The sequence below is a fragment of the Protopterus annectens genome, chromosome 3.part0, assembly GCF_019279795.1.
Source record: "Protopterus annectens isolate FY-2018-M chromosome 3.part0, PAN1.0, whole genome shotgun sequence".
Taxonomy (NCBI): Eukaryota; Metazoa; Chordata; order Ceratodontiformes; family Protopteridae; genus Protopterus; species Protopterus annectens.
In genome coordinates this window covers 483,490,087-483,507,586 of record NC_056731.1, presented here as the reverse complement: position 1 = coordinate 483,507,586, position 17,500 = coordinate 483,490,087, and the positions used below count along the sequence as shown (strand labels likewise).

General features: G+C 42.2%; 1 protein-coding gene across 1 annotated transcript in view; it reads right to left on the bottom strand.

Annotated features, from left to right (window-relative positions):
* The window catches only part of CCT5 (chaperonin containing TCP1 subunit 5), a 559,422-nt gene that overhangs the window by 427,349 nt on the left and 114,573 nt on the right, over nt 1-17,500 (bottom strand). The window contains exon 6 of the mRNA XM_044064906.1: nt 4,305-4,454. Within this exon, the coding sequence (XP_043920841.1) occupies nt 4,305-4,454 (150 nt within the window). The remainder of the gene's footprint in view (nt 1-4,304; nt 4,455-17,500) is intronic.

The window sequence follows — 17,500 nt, the reverse complement described above, 5'->3', positions numbered from 1 at the left end:
ATATTGAATGCAGGTGGCATCAGGGACTGCTATGTGAAGGTCGTTAATGAATAGTGAAAAGAGAAGAGATCCTAAAATGGAGCCCTGGAGGACTCTAAGGGGGACTGGCAGGTGGGATGATAATTTATTTTCCCAGAGAACTGCCTGTTGCCTATTGTTAAGGTAAGACTTGAACCATTGTATAGCTGGGGTATCTATAGCAAGAAGTTCAAGAGTATTTATAAGCAGTGGATGATTAACCATATCAAAAGCCTTTGAAAGGTCGATGAAGAGAGCAGAAGAGAGGATGTTGTTATTACGGTTCTTACAGATGGAGTCAGTGAAAGATAGTACAGCGGTGGTAGTGCTATGAAATGGCCTAAAGCCATGCTGGCACTTAGCCAGAATGTCGTGTTTAGTTAGGTGGTCTAGTAGCTGATGGTGAATGCATTTTTCCATGACTTTAGCTAAAGGTGATAGTAGAGCTATTGGTCTGTAATTAGAGTAGTCATTAGATTTACCACCTTTATGTAGGGGGATGATGGAGATTTTCCAGATGTCTGGAATGATTCCTTCATTAATGGTTCTGTTAAGTAGGATGGATATGGGAAAGGCAATAACTTTGTCTGCTATTTGCAAATATTCAGAAGGTAATTGGTCGGCTGAAGGAGTACAAGGCTTAAGTTTTAGTAAGATTTTAGTAAGATTTTGTAGATTAAAATTATATACATATATGCATATATAGTTTGTTCAATTAAAGGACAGAAGTGATTTACCTGGAGCCTGCAAATTGTTATACAAGGAGCCAGGCATTTCTGAACACCCTTGGGGCTGCAGAAAGCCCAAAGGGCAAAAAGTAAATTGATGGTACCAGCAAATGGCAAAAAATTGTAACCCTGTGGATAGGAATGTGTAACTATTTTTTTACATTAAGAGTAATCCAAAGTGCGTCTGAATACAGAAGAGGCAGGAAAGTTTAAAAAAGTGTGAGCATTCTGAAGTTAGGAACCATCAATAAACTGTTGAAACTGTGAAGATCTAGAACTGGCCTTCAGTCTGCTTCTTCACTGCGTTATGAAAACAGTCGTGAAAATAAAAGTTTCCCTTATAGGCACTGAGGTACTTCTATTACTCTTAGTGGAAGAAGGTTTAAAATAAAGGACACAGTGTTCATGATCTTTGGGAACCTGAAGCATACGTGGACATGTTTGGTCTGGAATATCAATCAAGTTTAACATCTTCCTACGACATTTTAACACCCTGGAATCTAAAATGGTTGCTTCCCATAATGAGACTCAATTTGAAAGTTCAGCAGCAATTCTAGGAGGATCCTTAACTTGGTCTGTGTTGGGAAAATATGAGAAATGGGTGCTGAACACGGATGGTCAGGGCTGATTTCTATTTGAACTCTGCTTGGACTGGACATTTTTTCTTAAATTGGTCCTTGCCTGATTCTGGCTGATTAGACAGGGATTGCTTCAAAACAGCCAGCCTGGTTTTGCAGGGTAATTTCTGTTTTACTCCTCACATCACTTCACCTAGGTCAGGGCCACAAAAACAACATTTTTTTTTACATTAAGAGTGCATTCTCAATAAATGAGCCTTCACAATTTCTGGTACAAGTCAGAACCTTGGCCACTCATGCCTATTGATAATGGAGCTAGTAGCAGATGCTCTACATTCTGCAATGTATGGCATTCCTTTAACATTTTATGCAATGTATTTAGTAACTACAGAGGAGAAATGATGCATTTCTTTAAGTTTTGACCTTATGTCTCAGAAATCATCTTACCCAGGTTGCTAAAATTAACCATGTGTTTTTGACAATTAACAACCCTAAAAGACAGTGCTGTAGATATATAATCTGCATCTATATACACAAGACTTTTTTAAAAGCAGAACCTCTTGATGGCTCTGTTGTCAATATCTTCTGGTAAAGACCCAGAAGCAGAGGACTAGTGCAACTCCCTTTACCAAACCCAGAGATAAGATTTTATACAAATTTCTGCATAAACCTGTAAAAACTGTCTGTTTTTTTAGATGGAGATTAAGGATGTGGGGTAAAGGAAGCTGATGAAAAGGCATTTAAATCTCTAGGCACTGGGGGATTAGCTACAGGTTCTGAATAGCCATATGGAGAAGCTCAAAACATTCAGATATATTCTCTTCTAACTTAAAATTATCTAAATTATAAACAGTCTCACCCAAAGAAATGTCCTCATTTGGAGGGTCAGAAGTGTGTGTATTTCACATCTGAATCCTAGAAGAAAAGGGGGTCTAAGAGGCATAATTCAAACCTCCATCTGAGTGACTCTTATTCCAAAGAATCCCTTTTTCTATTGTAAGGGCACAATAAGAGTAGCTTGTCCTGGCTTTAAGGCATGAACAGCAATTAACAGACCATGCACTAATACAAACCAATCATCTTAAGATGTCTAAGTACTAGGTTTATCAGAAGAAACTTATTTAGGAGTGTAGGGGTACATGTTTTGTCCACCACTGCATTTTACATGGGATGTTGCCTACGGCTTTGGAGCTAAAGATCATACCTCTATTCTACATCCTTCAGTCTCTTCTCTGAAGATATGATGAACACCCCCATTCACCTTAAGGAACAATAGGTTCCAGGAAACTATTCTTTAGATAGCTGACAGAAGAGATAATACAGACTGTCCTTTTCTGTAGTTGTAGGGGCCTTCACGGGGCATTGCTACAGGGCAAAAGAGGTGCCAACAGAGGGACTGGGGACCATGAAAGCATCTCACCAGGTTCCCCAGTCTCAGACATACAACAGGTTGTTCACTTTTGGTGCTTTTTCCTTTGCTTCTTTTCAGCTGGAGGATAAAATGCTGAAGCTAAAGATAACTGCATAGTTGTACACCAAAAGCAGCAATTTCTTGTTCTCAAGATACCAGTAAAGGGTTCTAAGGAAACTTCTTAGAGTTTGAGAAGCAAACCCAATTGACATGAGAGGATTTAACAGTGTTCTGCCCCCAGACAAAAACAAGTGCAACAGTCACGTTAATGAATGTGCCCACTACAGTTACACTGCTTTTATTTTGGCAGAGACACAAGTCAAACTAATAAAATAAAGGAAAAATCAATTGCATATGGTGCACTTATCTGCCTGAGCTTCAGAGACTAACCAACAGTATGGGAAAAACCATCTGTGATGACAGATGTCTGCATATATGAATGCAGAAAAAAGGTTATGCAAATGACATGCATTCACGCATGCACCTCTTATACCAGAATGCAAGTGGGTGCCATGGGAAAAATGTGCATCTCACAAGGGAAGGATACTAAGCCTTAGTGGTGAAAGTTCCAGATTTTGAGAACACTAAAGGTGATCTAATGAACAGCACTGTTCAGCAAATCATGCTTGTTCAAATAAACCCTAACTGAATTTTTCCTCCTTCAGACAGATGACTCAGTGAATTCTCTACACACAAAGCACTTCTATGTGTTATGTTGCTCCACTGGCAGTAAAGACAGGTCTTGTGTTTATTTTAAGGAGGAATCTGTCCCCAAAGCCAAAATAAACACAAGTAATCCAGAAAGCTCTAGTCATGTCTGGTATCCCACCTGTGACCCAGAGGGTGAAAGGACTAAGAAGAGAGTACAAAGGATTACTCTAGATAAAATCACTTTAGCTAGCAGATCTAGGAGAATATATCCCTCCGATGCCATCCCTGTGGGAGAAATAAAGATGCCCTACCTACTTAACTGATTTAGTCAATTTACATATACCACCACCATGCCTAAAACCACAGAAAAGGTTAACCATCTGTAAATGGAAGATTAAGAGGTGATTATACCCAGCAGTTAAAAACAAAATAAATGGGAAGCATTTCAACAGTAAATACTGTATGTGCCTCTAGGAAGTGGGTCACAATACAGTCGAGGCACACAGGGGAACTTTACAAAATGTTTTGCTAATGAAAATCAGTGCACAGTTTGAAGTATCTCACAATTAATCTGGGGTGTAAGACTTACAACTTTCGGCTGTAATGTTTAAAATGTTTGGTTGACTTTCAATGGAATTTTGTAAATAAATGCTCCTTATAGAAACAGTTTAACATTAAAGGGAATGCTCAAATTTTATAATCTATATAAATAAATCAAGTAGCAGACTACTGCCATAAGCTATTCTGAAAGATGCTTATTAAGAGGAGCCCTTCTACATGACAAGTGCAACAACTTGCAAATAAGGCTGACTCAACTGCCCAAGTAGAGTTCCCCATTTGCAAAATTCCTCCAGATTTTTTGACAGAAGGGGTGGGTTGGTCAATTTCTAGCAGCTAAAAAGAATAAAAATTGCATACCTGAGTTATCATCTCAATGAACTTGTCTTTTTCATATTTTTGCAAGGCTTTGTAATCGTCCACTGAAGTCACATCCAACTTGTGCTTGGTCTTGGGCTTTGGTGGTTCAAAGGGACAAGTTAAGACAGCAAGTCTTGCATCCTGTACAACCTGAAAAGAAAAAAAAATTATCCAAAGACATCCACAAGTATGTGGGCAAAGTTAGACCCACGCTTATGTATTTTATGCTGCTGTTATTTAGATAACAGCCTTGTGAATCCCACCACAACGTTTTAGACTATAGTCCCTACAATGTTGAACTAATAGGAAACTGTCAAATCACATTTAATCATTTTCTTTCAGTATGTTCATTAGCACAGCAAAACAGCATCCTGCTAAGCTTTTAGCACGTGACTTAATGTACTGCCTTTTTTCCTTACAACATATAAACTGTTGTATACAAACTAGAGCCCAGAACTTTGCTGGTTATTTACAGCAAGAAAGAGGGAGATACTGAAGACAACTGATATGATTTTGAAGACTAAGCATGAGTATAACATAACTCGGGTACAATGATATGAAGAAAAAAATAAAGATATAGGGGATATTTTACAAATGCAGAGAACCTAATAAAATATTTAATTTATCCTATAAAACCAATACTTCAGACTTACCAAAAGCCACAGAAAGGATTTAACATCTCTAACATATCTAAAAGGAAGCTAAAGAGTTGAAGATACTCCAAACTTAAAACTTCAACACTAAAGACGGGGCAAACTATGGGTATATTTTTTTTTTTTTAGTAAGCTGAAGGAAAAGGCAGGCACTACAAAAACACTGAATCAAGTAGGGCACAAGTTAAGCTACTACACAAATGCAAGTTTTCACAACAAGAAATTAAAGAACTAATGCAAAATACAGGACGTGATGGGGCTATAATCACTGAATCTTGGCTTGTATGATATCACCAGGACACTCTCATTGCAGGCTACATCAACAAGGGACAGTAGCTGGGACTCCACATGTTAAGTGAAGAATAATTTCCCAAAATTCCCCGAGAGTTTACAGCTAGCGTTTAACTCCTAGTGCTGATGTGGAGTAGGTCCTCTTAATATTTTCTCCATAAATGCAGCTTTTAACAGCAAAGACTCTCAAACCAACTTAACTACAAGCACTTGAAGAATGTTTTTAAAGGATGCTTCAAAATTAAGGCAGAATAACATTAAGTGACCTAAACCTTCCTAGACAGACAGAACACTTGTTAGCAGACTTAGGTTCATAGGTTGGTACTTGGCTATCTGCCCGAAGGCATATATTAGCCCAGCCACATTGTGCAATATTCACCGCCCCGCCCCCTTTAGTAGTTCCCTGGACCCTTGTACTAGCAGCTAGTACCCTTGGCCCCTATCTAGTAATGCTGTTGGTGTGATCCCCGGTGTGAACTTTGTTACCCATCCACTCATCAAGGTTCCTCTTGAAGAGTGATAGTGAGGGGCTCTGTCTTATGTAGATCGAGACCCTGTTCCATAGTAAGGGAAGTCTCTGCGAAGGGAATCTATCCCTCCAGCATGTTCTATTCATTGTTGTGTTGAGGTTTATATCCCTAGAGCGTGTAGCTCGAGTAGATTTGGTTTTGCTAAGATGGAGCATGTTCAACAATTCTGGGTTGGACATGGCTCTGTACGTTAGACAGAGATCATCTCTGAGAAAGCGGTATGCAACAGAGAACAGTCTTAGCATTTTCAATCGTGTTGCATAGGGCAAATGTTTGAGGCCAGTAATCCTCTTGGTTAGATACCTCTGTGGTCTCTCCAGCTGCTGATGTCTAATGGGTCTGATGAGGGAAGAGTACAGGGGCACCAGTACATCCTTAGATCTTGATGCAAACCCTTTCATGATCAGATGGGTCACATAGAAGGATTTTCTAACCACTTTGGCAACATGGTTATCAAAGGAAAGCTGACTATCTACTTGGGTCCCTAGATCCCTTATTTCTTCTTCAGATTTCAGGGAACCTTAATATGAAAAAAGAAAAAGTACAGTTTTGTACCTACCATAAATGTAGATGTTCGAAGATCCACATTGCTGCAGTCCTTACACTTGGGTAGTCCGCTGTCCTCGGTCGGCCCGAATATCAAAGTATAAGGCTGACGTCGGTCAAGGCGCATTAGACTGACATCAGGACATCAGGGTACAAATGCGCATGACCGACGTCATATCCTCAGTCTTTTCTTGCCCCAGATGTCAGAAGACCCTAAAAGAAAGGTCAAAACCAAAAGACAGCAAACCACCAAGCCACCACCCTGCACTAACACTATGTACAATATATACAATAAATACAATATTTACAATCCACCCCACACCACCTCTAAAAACAGAGGGGAAGGAGGGAGGGTTAAATGGACTGCAGCAATGTGGATCTTCGAACATCTACATTTATGGTAGGTACAAAACTGTACTATGTTCTTCATCTCACATTGCTGCAGTCCTTACACTTGGGTAGAATCCCAAAGCAGAGGTAAGGGAGGATGGCACAACTATAAAGCAGCAGGAGCTGCCAAAATGCCCTGTAAAATAGCAGTGGCAAAACCAGCCCTAGATTTAGAGTAAAGTGGAAGGTGATAATGCTTAGAGAAAGTATGCACTGAACTCCAAGTAGCTGCCTCCAAAATATCCTTAGTTGCCACCCCCCTTAAAAAAGCTGTCGAAGTGGCAGTAGCCCTAGTGGAATGAGGCCTAATTCCAACTGGAATCTCCTTACCATGATGGGAACAACAGAAAGCAATACAAAACCCAATAAACTTAGAAATAGTTTGTTTTGACACAGGCCTGCCCTGAGAACTCAAAGCAAAAGAAACAAATAACTGCTGAGACTGCCTGAACCCTTTAGTCCTGCTCAAATAATAACGCAACTGCCTGTGTACATCTAAAGTGTGCAAAATCTTTTCCCCTTTATTTTGGGGATTTGCATAAAAAGTAGGCAAATGAATAGTTTGGTTTAAAGCCACACTAGAAACCACTTTAGGCATAAAGGAAGGATTAGTACGCAAAGATACCCTATCCTTATGGAAAATTAAGAAAGGCTCAACTGCCATAAGGGCCTGCAATTCAGAAACCCTTCTTGCAGAGGTAATGGCCAACAAAAAAGCAGTCTTCCATGATAAATATTTCAACTCAGCAGTAGCTGCAGGCTCAAAAGGTTGTAGAGTGAGTTTCTCCAACACAAAATTGAGGTCCCAAGCAGGAGTAGGAGCTCTACGTGGGGGTCTTAAATTCTTTGCCCCTCTAAGAAATTGCTTGAACAAAGGATGAGAAAACAATGGTGGGTCACAATCATAGTGAACCGAAATTGCTGCAGCATGAACCTTAATAGAAGAGAAGGACAAACCTTTGTCCAGTAACTCAGTAAGATATTGAAGAGCCATACTTAAATTAGGCTCAGAAACATCAAAATCCTTTGCAGCACTCCAACATAAAAATCTCTTCCATTTATCTGCGTACACTTTCCTTGTACTAGGCCTTCTAGCTTCCAAAATAACATTCAAAACTTGCTGTGGAAGTTGAGACCTTCTATGGTTCAAAACAGAATATGCCAGGCTGTTAGGTGAAGAGAGTGAAGCTTGACATTGAGTAAATGACTGTCCTCCTGAGACAACAGGTGTGGAATCGAAGGCAAAGGCCATGGAGGCTCCACCAGACTTCTCAGTAATGGGTACCAGTGCTGTCGAGGCCAATCTGGAGCTATTAAAATCATCCTTGGCTTGTCCTGTCTGACCTTTAGAAGTACCTTTGGGAGGAGAGGCAGAGGTGGAAAGGCATACACATGAAGATTGCTCCAATTGAAAGAAAGAGCATCCACTTTCCAAGCTGTGGGATGAAACCTTTTCGTGTAAAACTTTGGCAGCTGGTGGTTTAGTGGAGAAGCGAACAGATCTATGTCTGGAGTTCCCCATGACACTGTCAATTTCTGAAATACATGAGGATCCAATTTCCACTCGTGGGGATCCATAATTCTTCTGCTCAACACATCTGCTAAGGAGTTCTGTGCTCGGCAGAAACCTTGCCTGAAGATGAAGCTGTAAACTGAGAGCAGTCTCCCACAAAAGCATTGCTTGCCTGCATAGAGGATAAGAATGTGTTCCCCCTTGCTTGTTGATGTACCACATGACAGCTGTGTTGTCTGTTAGAATCAACACCTGCCCTGGAAGAAGTAAATCCTTGAAAGCTATTAATGCAAACTGGACTGCTAACATCTCCTTCAGGTTGATATGTAGATGTTGTAGTCTGGCAGGCCACTTGTCTTGTATCCACTTTCCATTTAAATGAGCTCCCCAAGCTTTGTCTGAGGCATCTGTCGTTAGAATCTGACTCGCCTCTGGCCGGGTCACAGAGAGTCCCTTGTTTAGGTGACATTCCTGAGCCCACCACAAAAATTCCTTTTGAATGCAAGGTATTATTTGAATGACAGTGTCCAGATCCTGGCAGTGCTGTGTCCATACGTTTTTGAGATACCATTGCAGCTTCCTCGTATGCAGTTTGGCATTGGGAAGCACCAGAATACAAGATGCCATGAACCCCAAGGCTTGAAGGACTGTCCTTGCAGTCAGCCTGGACTGATGAGACAATTGATGAAAGTAAAGGGAAAGATTCTTTTGTTTGTCCGGGGTCAAATAGGCCATCTGGGATGCTGTATTCAGTCTTACACCCAGAAAGCACATGTCCTGAGAGGGTACTAGACTGGACTTTATTTAGTTCACAGAATACCCCAGGCATCTGAGCACTGCTATCACATATTCCAAATGATGAAGAAGCTCGTCCCTTCCTTGAGCCAGAATCAGGCAATCGTCCAAATAAGGATAGATCTGTATCCCTTTTAGCCTGAAGAAAGCTATCACTGGAGCCAGAACTTTCGTGAACACTCTGGGCGCAGTAGATAAGCCAAAGGGCAATGCAGAGAACTGATAATGAGAAGTCCCAGCCCGAAAACGCAGATACTTTCTGCAACTCAGTCTGATAGGAACATGAAGGTAAGCCTCCTTGAGATCCAAAGTTACCATCCAATGACCTTTTCCCAGCAGAGGTAAAAGCTGTTGTAATGTCAACATTTTGAACTTGGGAATGTCCAGATAAGTGTTGAGGATAGATAAATCCAAAATTGGTCTCCACGTGTTCCCTTTCTTTGGTACTAGGAACAGGCGAGAATAAAATCCTAGGCCCACTTCTGGCATAGGTACCGGCTGTATGGCCCCTATGTGAAGTAACTGAGAAATTTGTTTGTGAACCTCTATTCTTTGCTGAGGAGGAACGTCTGGCATGCCTTTGAAAGGAGGCAAGGTATGGAAATAAAACCTGTAACCTCGGTGAATGATATCCAATACCCATCTGTCCTGGGTAATTAAACTCCAATTTTCCTTGAAAAGTGCCAATCTTCCTCCCAAAGGTGCTGCCAGACGAGAAGGCTCTGGCAGCTGAAAAGGTAGGTCATTGGGTCTGTTTACGAAAGGACTGACCCCTGCCCTCACCCGAAGACTGTGCAGGTGAACTCCCTGTTCTAGGCCTGAAAGAGCCCTGAGCTCTGCCCCTACCACGTCTAGATCTACCTCTAGACTGAGAATCATAAGAAGGATACATCCACCCCTTGGTAGGCCAATTTCTACTAAACTTCGGAGGCTGAACCTGCAAAAAATCTTTAACAGTCTGCATAGACTTAGCCTTGTCTTCCATTTTCTTTAAGACTGCCTCAACAGGTGAACCAAACAACACATCAGATTGTACAGGAGCATCTAAAATCCTTGTCTTAACATGGTCAGACAAATTCTGATCCCTCAGCCAGGCGTGCCTGCGAAGAACTGACCCAGTAGCAGCCACCCTAGATGAGGCCTGTACAGCATCAAAACCACATTGCAAAGAATGCTTACCCACCTGTTCAGAAACATGTACTAAATCTTGTAACTCTTTACACTCAATACCTTCCGCCAGAGCATCTACCTTAGACTTCAATTGAGATAGCAGATAGTTTTGGTATTTCAACATGTGAAACTGGCAATTCAAAGCTCTCATAGCTAGGGTGGAAGAAGTATAGACTTTCTTTCCCCATCTATCCAAAGCCCTGGCCTCTTTATCTGGAGGAACCGGATTTTTAACAACAGAAGCCTTAACACCCTTAGGCCCCTGACTAACAGTTTCTGGGTCCGCCCTAGGACTCTTAAAAAGATACTTATGAGCTTCAGGCACCCTATAATACCTATCCGCTTAACAGGAGCAGGAGGCAAAGAATCAGGATTAAGAGAAGCCTCCGCAAAACACATCTTCCACAACGTCCAGAACAGGAGGTATAGCCAAAGGCCTATGCTGGGGTAAAAACAAAAATTCCCTAAGCCTTTTCCTGGAATCAGAGAAGTCCTGACCTTCCCACTTAAAATGCTCCCTCATGGAATGAAGAGTCTCTGAAAAGAAAAATCTTCAGGAGGAGAAGCAGAAGGAGTAGAATCATCCACATCAGAATCAGAATAAGGAGAATACTCCTGCAAGTCTTCAGTCAAGACTCTGAAACATCCAAGCCTGCTCAAAACTCCCCAACTCAGGTTCCACCCTAGGTCTTATCAGGAGGGGGCAAAGAACCTCTAATCAAAGTAATCAAATCTTCTGCCATTTTAAGCATATGCTTCTTGGGCACAGAACCTGAAGAACTAGGGGTGACACCAACTGAAGCTAAACCTGGCCTGCCTCTGGGAGAAGCCTTGGCAACAGAAGGAGAGGGCCTAACCACCCTAGGAAGGGAAGGGAGTACAGTAACCTGAGAGGCCCCTTCAGCCTAACCTGCCTCCTGAGAGGCCACATCCTGCAATAACAAAGTCTCCACCTGGGACTCCAGAGAAACCTCTGGTGGAACCACCGGCTCCACCGGCACCTCTAAAGAACCGGCGTCCGGTACGGACGGTTCTTCTTGCCTAGGCTTAGCTGCTTTGTCCTTGCGCTTCTTCGAAGAAGCGGGTGTCGGAGTATCCGACGGCATATTATAATTGCATCGCTTCCCGAAGACTAACCTGGCACAATCTAACCTTCTCTTAATAGTGCGCTTATTGAATCTAGCACAAAAGCGACACCCCACAACGTCGTGCTCAGGCCCTAAACAAGGAATACACAAAGTATGATAATCTCTATGCGGTATCTGCTTCCCACAAGAAATACAGTTATTCACTTTTTCTGACATCCGGTAAACCACTGAGGCAAGAAAAAAACTAAAATATTCCCCAACGGGGTACTTAGCCAACTTTGACTCGGTCTGAAACCCCGAATTCGAAAAATCTCAGAACGCCAACCGGCACTTGCAACGCTGCTTCTGCATCGGACCATGCGGCAAAAAAGACTGAGGATATGACGTCGGTCATGCGCATTTCTACCCTGACATCCTGATGTCAGTCTAATGCGCCTTGACCGACGTCAGCCTTATACTTTGATATTCGGGCCGACCGAGGACAGCGGACTACCCAAGTGTAAGGACTGCAGCAATGTGAGATGAAGAACATCTAAGGGAATGACGAGCTGAAATTTATTTGTTCTAGAATGTCAGCCTTTTTACTTTACACCAGAATACCTAAAATATTTTGCGGATTCAAGGACTTCTTTATAAAAATTAATTTTTAATTTCCATCCTTGTCTTGCAGACTACCAATTCTTCAGTTACTTAATCTTGCAGTTTCTATAGATTCAGTACCTAACATATAGTCAATGCCATCATTTGGAGAAAATGTGTGGTCTGTTTTCATTTAACTGACTACAGCTGAAGAAATCTTCCAGACATTTCTGCAGTTACATCCTACTGAGGCTGCTAGGTGTCAAAACACTGCTTATTCACATTTGCATTAATTTTAAAACCAGACTACATACAAGGCATTACAGGATTTCATCTTAAAGCTTGCATGATGGCAAACAACTGTGCCAATATTTGACCTCTGTCTAGTGCAGCTAGAGAGATATTGACCATTTATATAACATACGTATATATTATATTTGTACTGAGACAATGATCATGCTTCTCTAAATATAACAATCAGAGACACAAAGAAAGGTTTAGCCTTTATATGAAGAAAAGGCTGCTGGCAGTGTGTGCGCTGCTTAAATAGTTACCAAGATTTTATGTTAATACATTACAAAAATATTTACTAGTTTCACACCTATAATCAAACAAATGCAACCACTGTTGAGATTACTTTTTCAAGAACAGTTTGACAATTACAGCTTTTTAGTAACATTTACAGTTCGACAGATATGAACATAACTGAACTGTGAGATATCAAACTTTTTAAAAAAATGTTTAGGTCACATCCATTTTAAGTTAAGAGAACAAAGAGCTCCACTACAGGGAATGAGAATGGGGAATTATTTTGAAGATGAAAACTAAAATTAAGGAGCTAAAATATTTATAGTACACGTTGTCACCTCACAGTAAGATGCTGTCTGGTTCGATTCTCAGCTAGAACGTCTTCTGCGTGGAGACATGCGTGAATGGGCGTACCTTCGTTGAAGGTTGTGCGTCAGGGCTGGTAACTCGGCACATAAAAATCAACTACTGAATCATTAAGTGAACCGGAGTTCCGCTGTGGCGATCCCTAACCAGGAAAAAGACGAAAGACACGAAGCATCATGACTACACTCCAAAATCTAGGAGAAAGATAAACTTAAGGACGCTCTAGGCATGAGACTCGATCTTAACAGCACCTGGGGTACATGAAGCTTAAGGATACATAGAGCTGTTAAGATCAGAACTCATGCTAGGGACCAACTGTGGATAGTGCAGGATGGCAAACAATGCAGAAGGTAAAACGGCTTTTAAAACCTGTTAAACATTTTGCTCTGCCACACTTTATTTAGTTTATTAGTATAAGTATGCAACAGCTTTTAAGGCCATTAGTTCAAGAGAGGGGCATTTGGTTTCAGTTTGCCTGACGGCAATAAGTGCTTTACTAGCTTTCAAAGACTTTACACCCCCAAAACTTTTTCTGTAACCGGTAGTACATGGAACATAAAGCTCCAAGCACTACAAAAATTATGATCAGGTCTAACAACTTTGAGTGTTCCCATCCTGGATGCCAAATTTCATCAAGTACAAGATTCCCTGCTAAAGCTTTGCTCAAGGTAAATTTCTTGGCATTTGTGTGTCCCAACACATAAAAAAACAGTCATGACCAGGGATATGATCAGTCCACATTAAAATAAGTTTCCAAATGCTGTACCATAGATATTACGAGGGTACTGGCCCTGAGACTCTTACAAGCCTAGCCAAGAATTTAGCCCATGTGGAACATATGCCACTGTCCAGCTGGAACACAGGTGGAATCCCAGGGGTGTATTTTCTGTTCCCCATCCAGTTTGCACTCAAAAAGGGTTAATGAGGTACTCTGCTTTACGTGGAGAGGGAGTCTATTCCACAAAAGGGCAGTCTCTAGGACAAAAGTCTGTCTCTCCAACAAGCCCTATTGAAGTCACAGACTAGGATGAGGTCTCACATGCAGGTTTACTCAAGTGAGCCTGACTTGTGCATATGCAGCAGTCCCATCAGGGCGGGGGTCTGAGATTGCGTCATATATGCCAGAGGTCACCTCTAAGGAGTCTGTATGCGACCTGAGTAGAGGGATAGGGCTTTTAGCTTGTGTAGGGTAGATGTTTGAAGCCCTGGATCCTCCAGGTGAGGAACCCGCGTGGTCTCACTAGCTGCCACATGTTCTTTGTGAGGTACATGCCGAAAGGAGCATTGTACTCAATAATAGGTCTTATAAAGGAAGAATACAGGGATGTTATGACCACCTTGGATGAGATACTCTTACTAATGAGGTGGGCCACGTAGAAAGCCATACACGGAGGCAATATGGTGGTCAAAAGTCAGTTTGCTATCAACCTGGGTGCCCAAGTCCCTCACAACTGACTGCGTGCTTAGGAACTTATCAATGTGATAATTGGCAGAGATGTCACTCTCCCCAAAAGGAATGATGATGCATTTTTTGGTATTCAGTCTGAAGTCATGTTTCTGGCACCAGTCATTTGTATGGGTGAGACCCTCTTAGAGGATGCCCACATTACTAGGGGAATTGATAACAGCACCCAGCTTGCAGTCATCTGCAAACCTGGTCAGCCATAGCTCACTAGATTTTGGCTTGCACCTCTGAGAAGTATATTCCAAACAGCAGAGGTCCCAAGGCTGATCCCTGGGTTACACCGCTTGTTATGGGTGTACTACTTGAGATGGCTTCCCCTATTTTGGTTAGGTGGGCTCAGTGAGCCAGTTAGCTAACCATCTGGCAACATATGGATTGATGCCTTGTTGAGAGAGTGTATCTATTATACCCGAGTGGGGGAATAGTATCAAAGGCTTTGGCCAAGTCAAGGTAGGCGATGTGCACAGTCTTCCCCTAGTCTATGGCCCTGGTGACTGTCTAAAAGTTGTCCACCACACTTAACAGGCATGACCTCCCCTTGACAAAACCAAACTGTGTGGGATCAAGTGTCTGGAAGTTACCAATGTCCTTGTTAATGAGGTCCATGATAATCAGCTCCATGACCTTGCAGATCAGGCTAGTTAGGCTGAGGAGTCTATAATTTCCTGGATCGATGGATGCTCCACCTTTGTGCAAACAGATGACTGTAACTGTCCTCCACTCGGCTGGGATGAAGCCAGTACTCAAGCTTTGATTGAATAGGGTGCCTAATGGTGCTGCAAGTTCCTGCCAGAGTTCATGCAGGATACAGCTTGGGAAGTTATCGTGCTCCATGGAGGCTATATGTTTTGCCTTTGAGAGAGCAGTGATGACTTGCTCTCTAGAGATAAGGGGAGGGAGCAGGTACTGGGGATGTCCTGTTTTACCGATGGGGGGACAGGAGTGAAGTTTTCACTGAACCTGTCTGCCAGCAGGTTGGGTATATCTACAGTGTTTATCTCGTGTCCTTGACCACCAGTTCTGAGCAGATCTGGGTGCTTCCCTTGAGATTGTGGACATATGTGAAGAAGGCCTTATAATTGTATTTAGTAGATGTGGCCAGCTTGGACTAAGTTTGCTTTGGAGGATTTCACTAGTGCTCTTATTTGCTTGTTCAGGCTAAGAAGAGATTGCTTCCAATTACGCGCCTGCTCCTTAATCCTGGACAGCAATGTTTCCTTTTACTATAGAGTTCATTTATTGTAGATGTCCACCAGACCGGTTTACTCTTCTTTGAGGAGGAGGATTTCATCCTGGCTGGTATTCCTGATTCCACCCAGCTATATAAATGCTCATACAGTACTTTGGTGTAGGTTTGGACATGTGTGCCAGTTCCTATGGAGGGGGAGGGGGCTGTGAAGCTGTTTATACCTTCCCTCAGGAGGCTATAATCAGCTTTCAAGAAGCTTTCTTGTTTGACCCTAGGTGGGGGTGGGGGTGGGGTTGGGGGAGATGGTGACTTCCAAAGCGACAGTTATGTGGCTGGATCTTACCGGGATGATGACACTGTAGTGATGCTGCAGTGGTTACTCATAGCACCAAGTCCAAGATATTTTCACCTCTGGTTGGGGGGTGTCAACCAACTGGCCCCAAGGTATCTGCACTGACTAAATATCAAGGAATCTCTGGGCATTTGTGTTCTGGTACGAGCATTTCCTCCAATCTATGGTTGGATAGTTAAAGTCGCCCAGGATCAGGGTAAAGGATTGAATCTTGATAGATTTGAAGAGGTCCAGATAGGTAGAGTGGGCATCTTGAGTCAAAGTTGGAGGCCTATAGCTTAGCTATGATTTGAAGAGGGGTCTTGTCAATTGTTAACTGTACCTGGAGTGTTTCCTGTGCATCATACTGTTTGACCAGCCTACAGGTGTGTATATCTTTATATACATCTTGCAGTTCCACCTCATTTTGCTTTGCTGTCCACGGTTTGGAGTCTGGATGAATAAACTGGTACGACTGGGGTGCTCTCCACAGCACTGAGCCAGGTTTCTGTGACTGCACAAATGTCAGCTTCTTCCAGAGCTAAGAATGCTTGCAATGAGTGCAGTTTCTTGTTTAGACTCCTAGCGTTTAGCAGCATGACCTTTAATTTATGTTTTGATTAAATTTTCATGTTCGCAGGTTAGACCTCATGGCTTTGCCTAAAAAAGGCACTATGGGGGAGGCAAGAGCCTTTGCCAGGAGCCTGAAGCCCAAGGGAGACAGAAGCAGGCCATCTCTGGCAAAATTATCATGGTTTGTCAATCATGTCATCCCACGCTGTCAGGTACTGGATTCCCCTTGGAATGACATCAGAAACTAAACATTTTCGGTTTGTATTGAGGCATCATTCTAGGTAACGGCAGAATGCTGCTTAAGGCAAGGAACATACCTGCCTGGGACACATTCAGCGAGCTCGATCATGTCTCTCTTTCATATAGTTCAGGAAGGCACATCTCAAATCATTCACTCCAACATGGACTATGACAGTCATAACAGTACCTAAAACCAACAGTAAGCTTGGTCGAGGAAAAAAGCACTTGCACCTTGCAAAAAATAGCGTAATAATATTTAATAGCCGCTTTCGTCAGAAGACTTCATCAGAATAAACACTATACTCTGCAATCAAGAAGATTGTTGAGTATAGTGTTTATAAAGAAGATTGTTGAGTATAGTGTTTATTCTGATGAAGTCTTCTGATGAAAGCGGCTATTAAATATTATTACGCTATTTTTTGCAAGGTGCAAGTGCTTTTTTCCTCGACCAAGGTTACTGTTGGTTTTGGTTACTTTGTGTTTTTTTATTTGGTCATAACAGTACCTGCTGAGAAACTAGAGTGCATTGGTGATATGGTGGATTCTGGTACCAACAACTAACCGTGACTCTCCTTTATCCAGCCTGGTGAGGGGCACATGTGTGTCTCTCAATGCAATAGCCTATGACCAATACGTTGGGTCTCAGTTTAAGCCTTAGTGGTAAACAATTTTTAGTAGGCCAGTGCCTACTGAACCTAGGTGGCTGCACTTGCAAGAAATCTTTTACAGTTTGATTAGACTTAGCTTTGTCTTCCATTTTCTTTAAAACCTCTTCTGCCTTATTACCAGAGTAACATGCTGTATGGGGGCATCAAACAATTTAGCTTTAACATGATCAGGCAGATTTTGCTCCTTGAGCCAGGCATGCCTTCTAATCACAGACCCAGTAAATGCGGCCCTGCAAGAGGCCTCCAAGGAATAAAAACCACATTGCAAAAGTTTTTTTTTT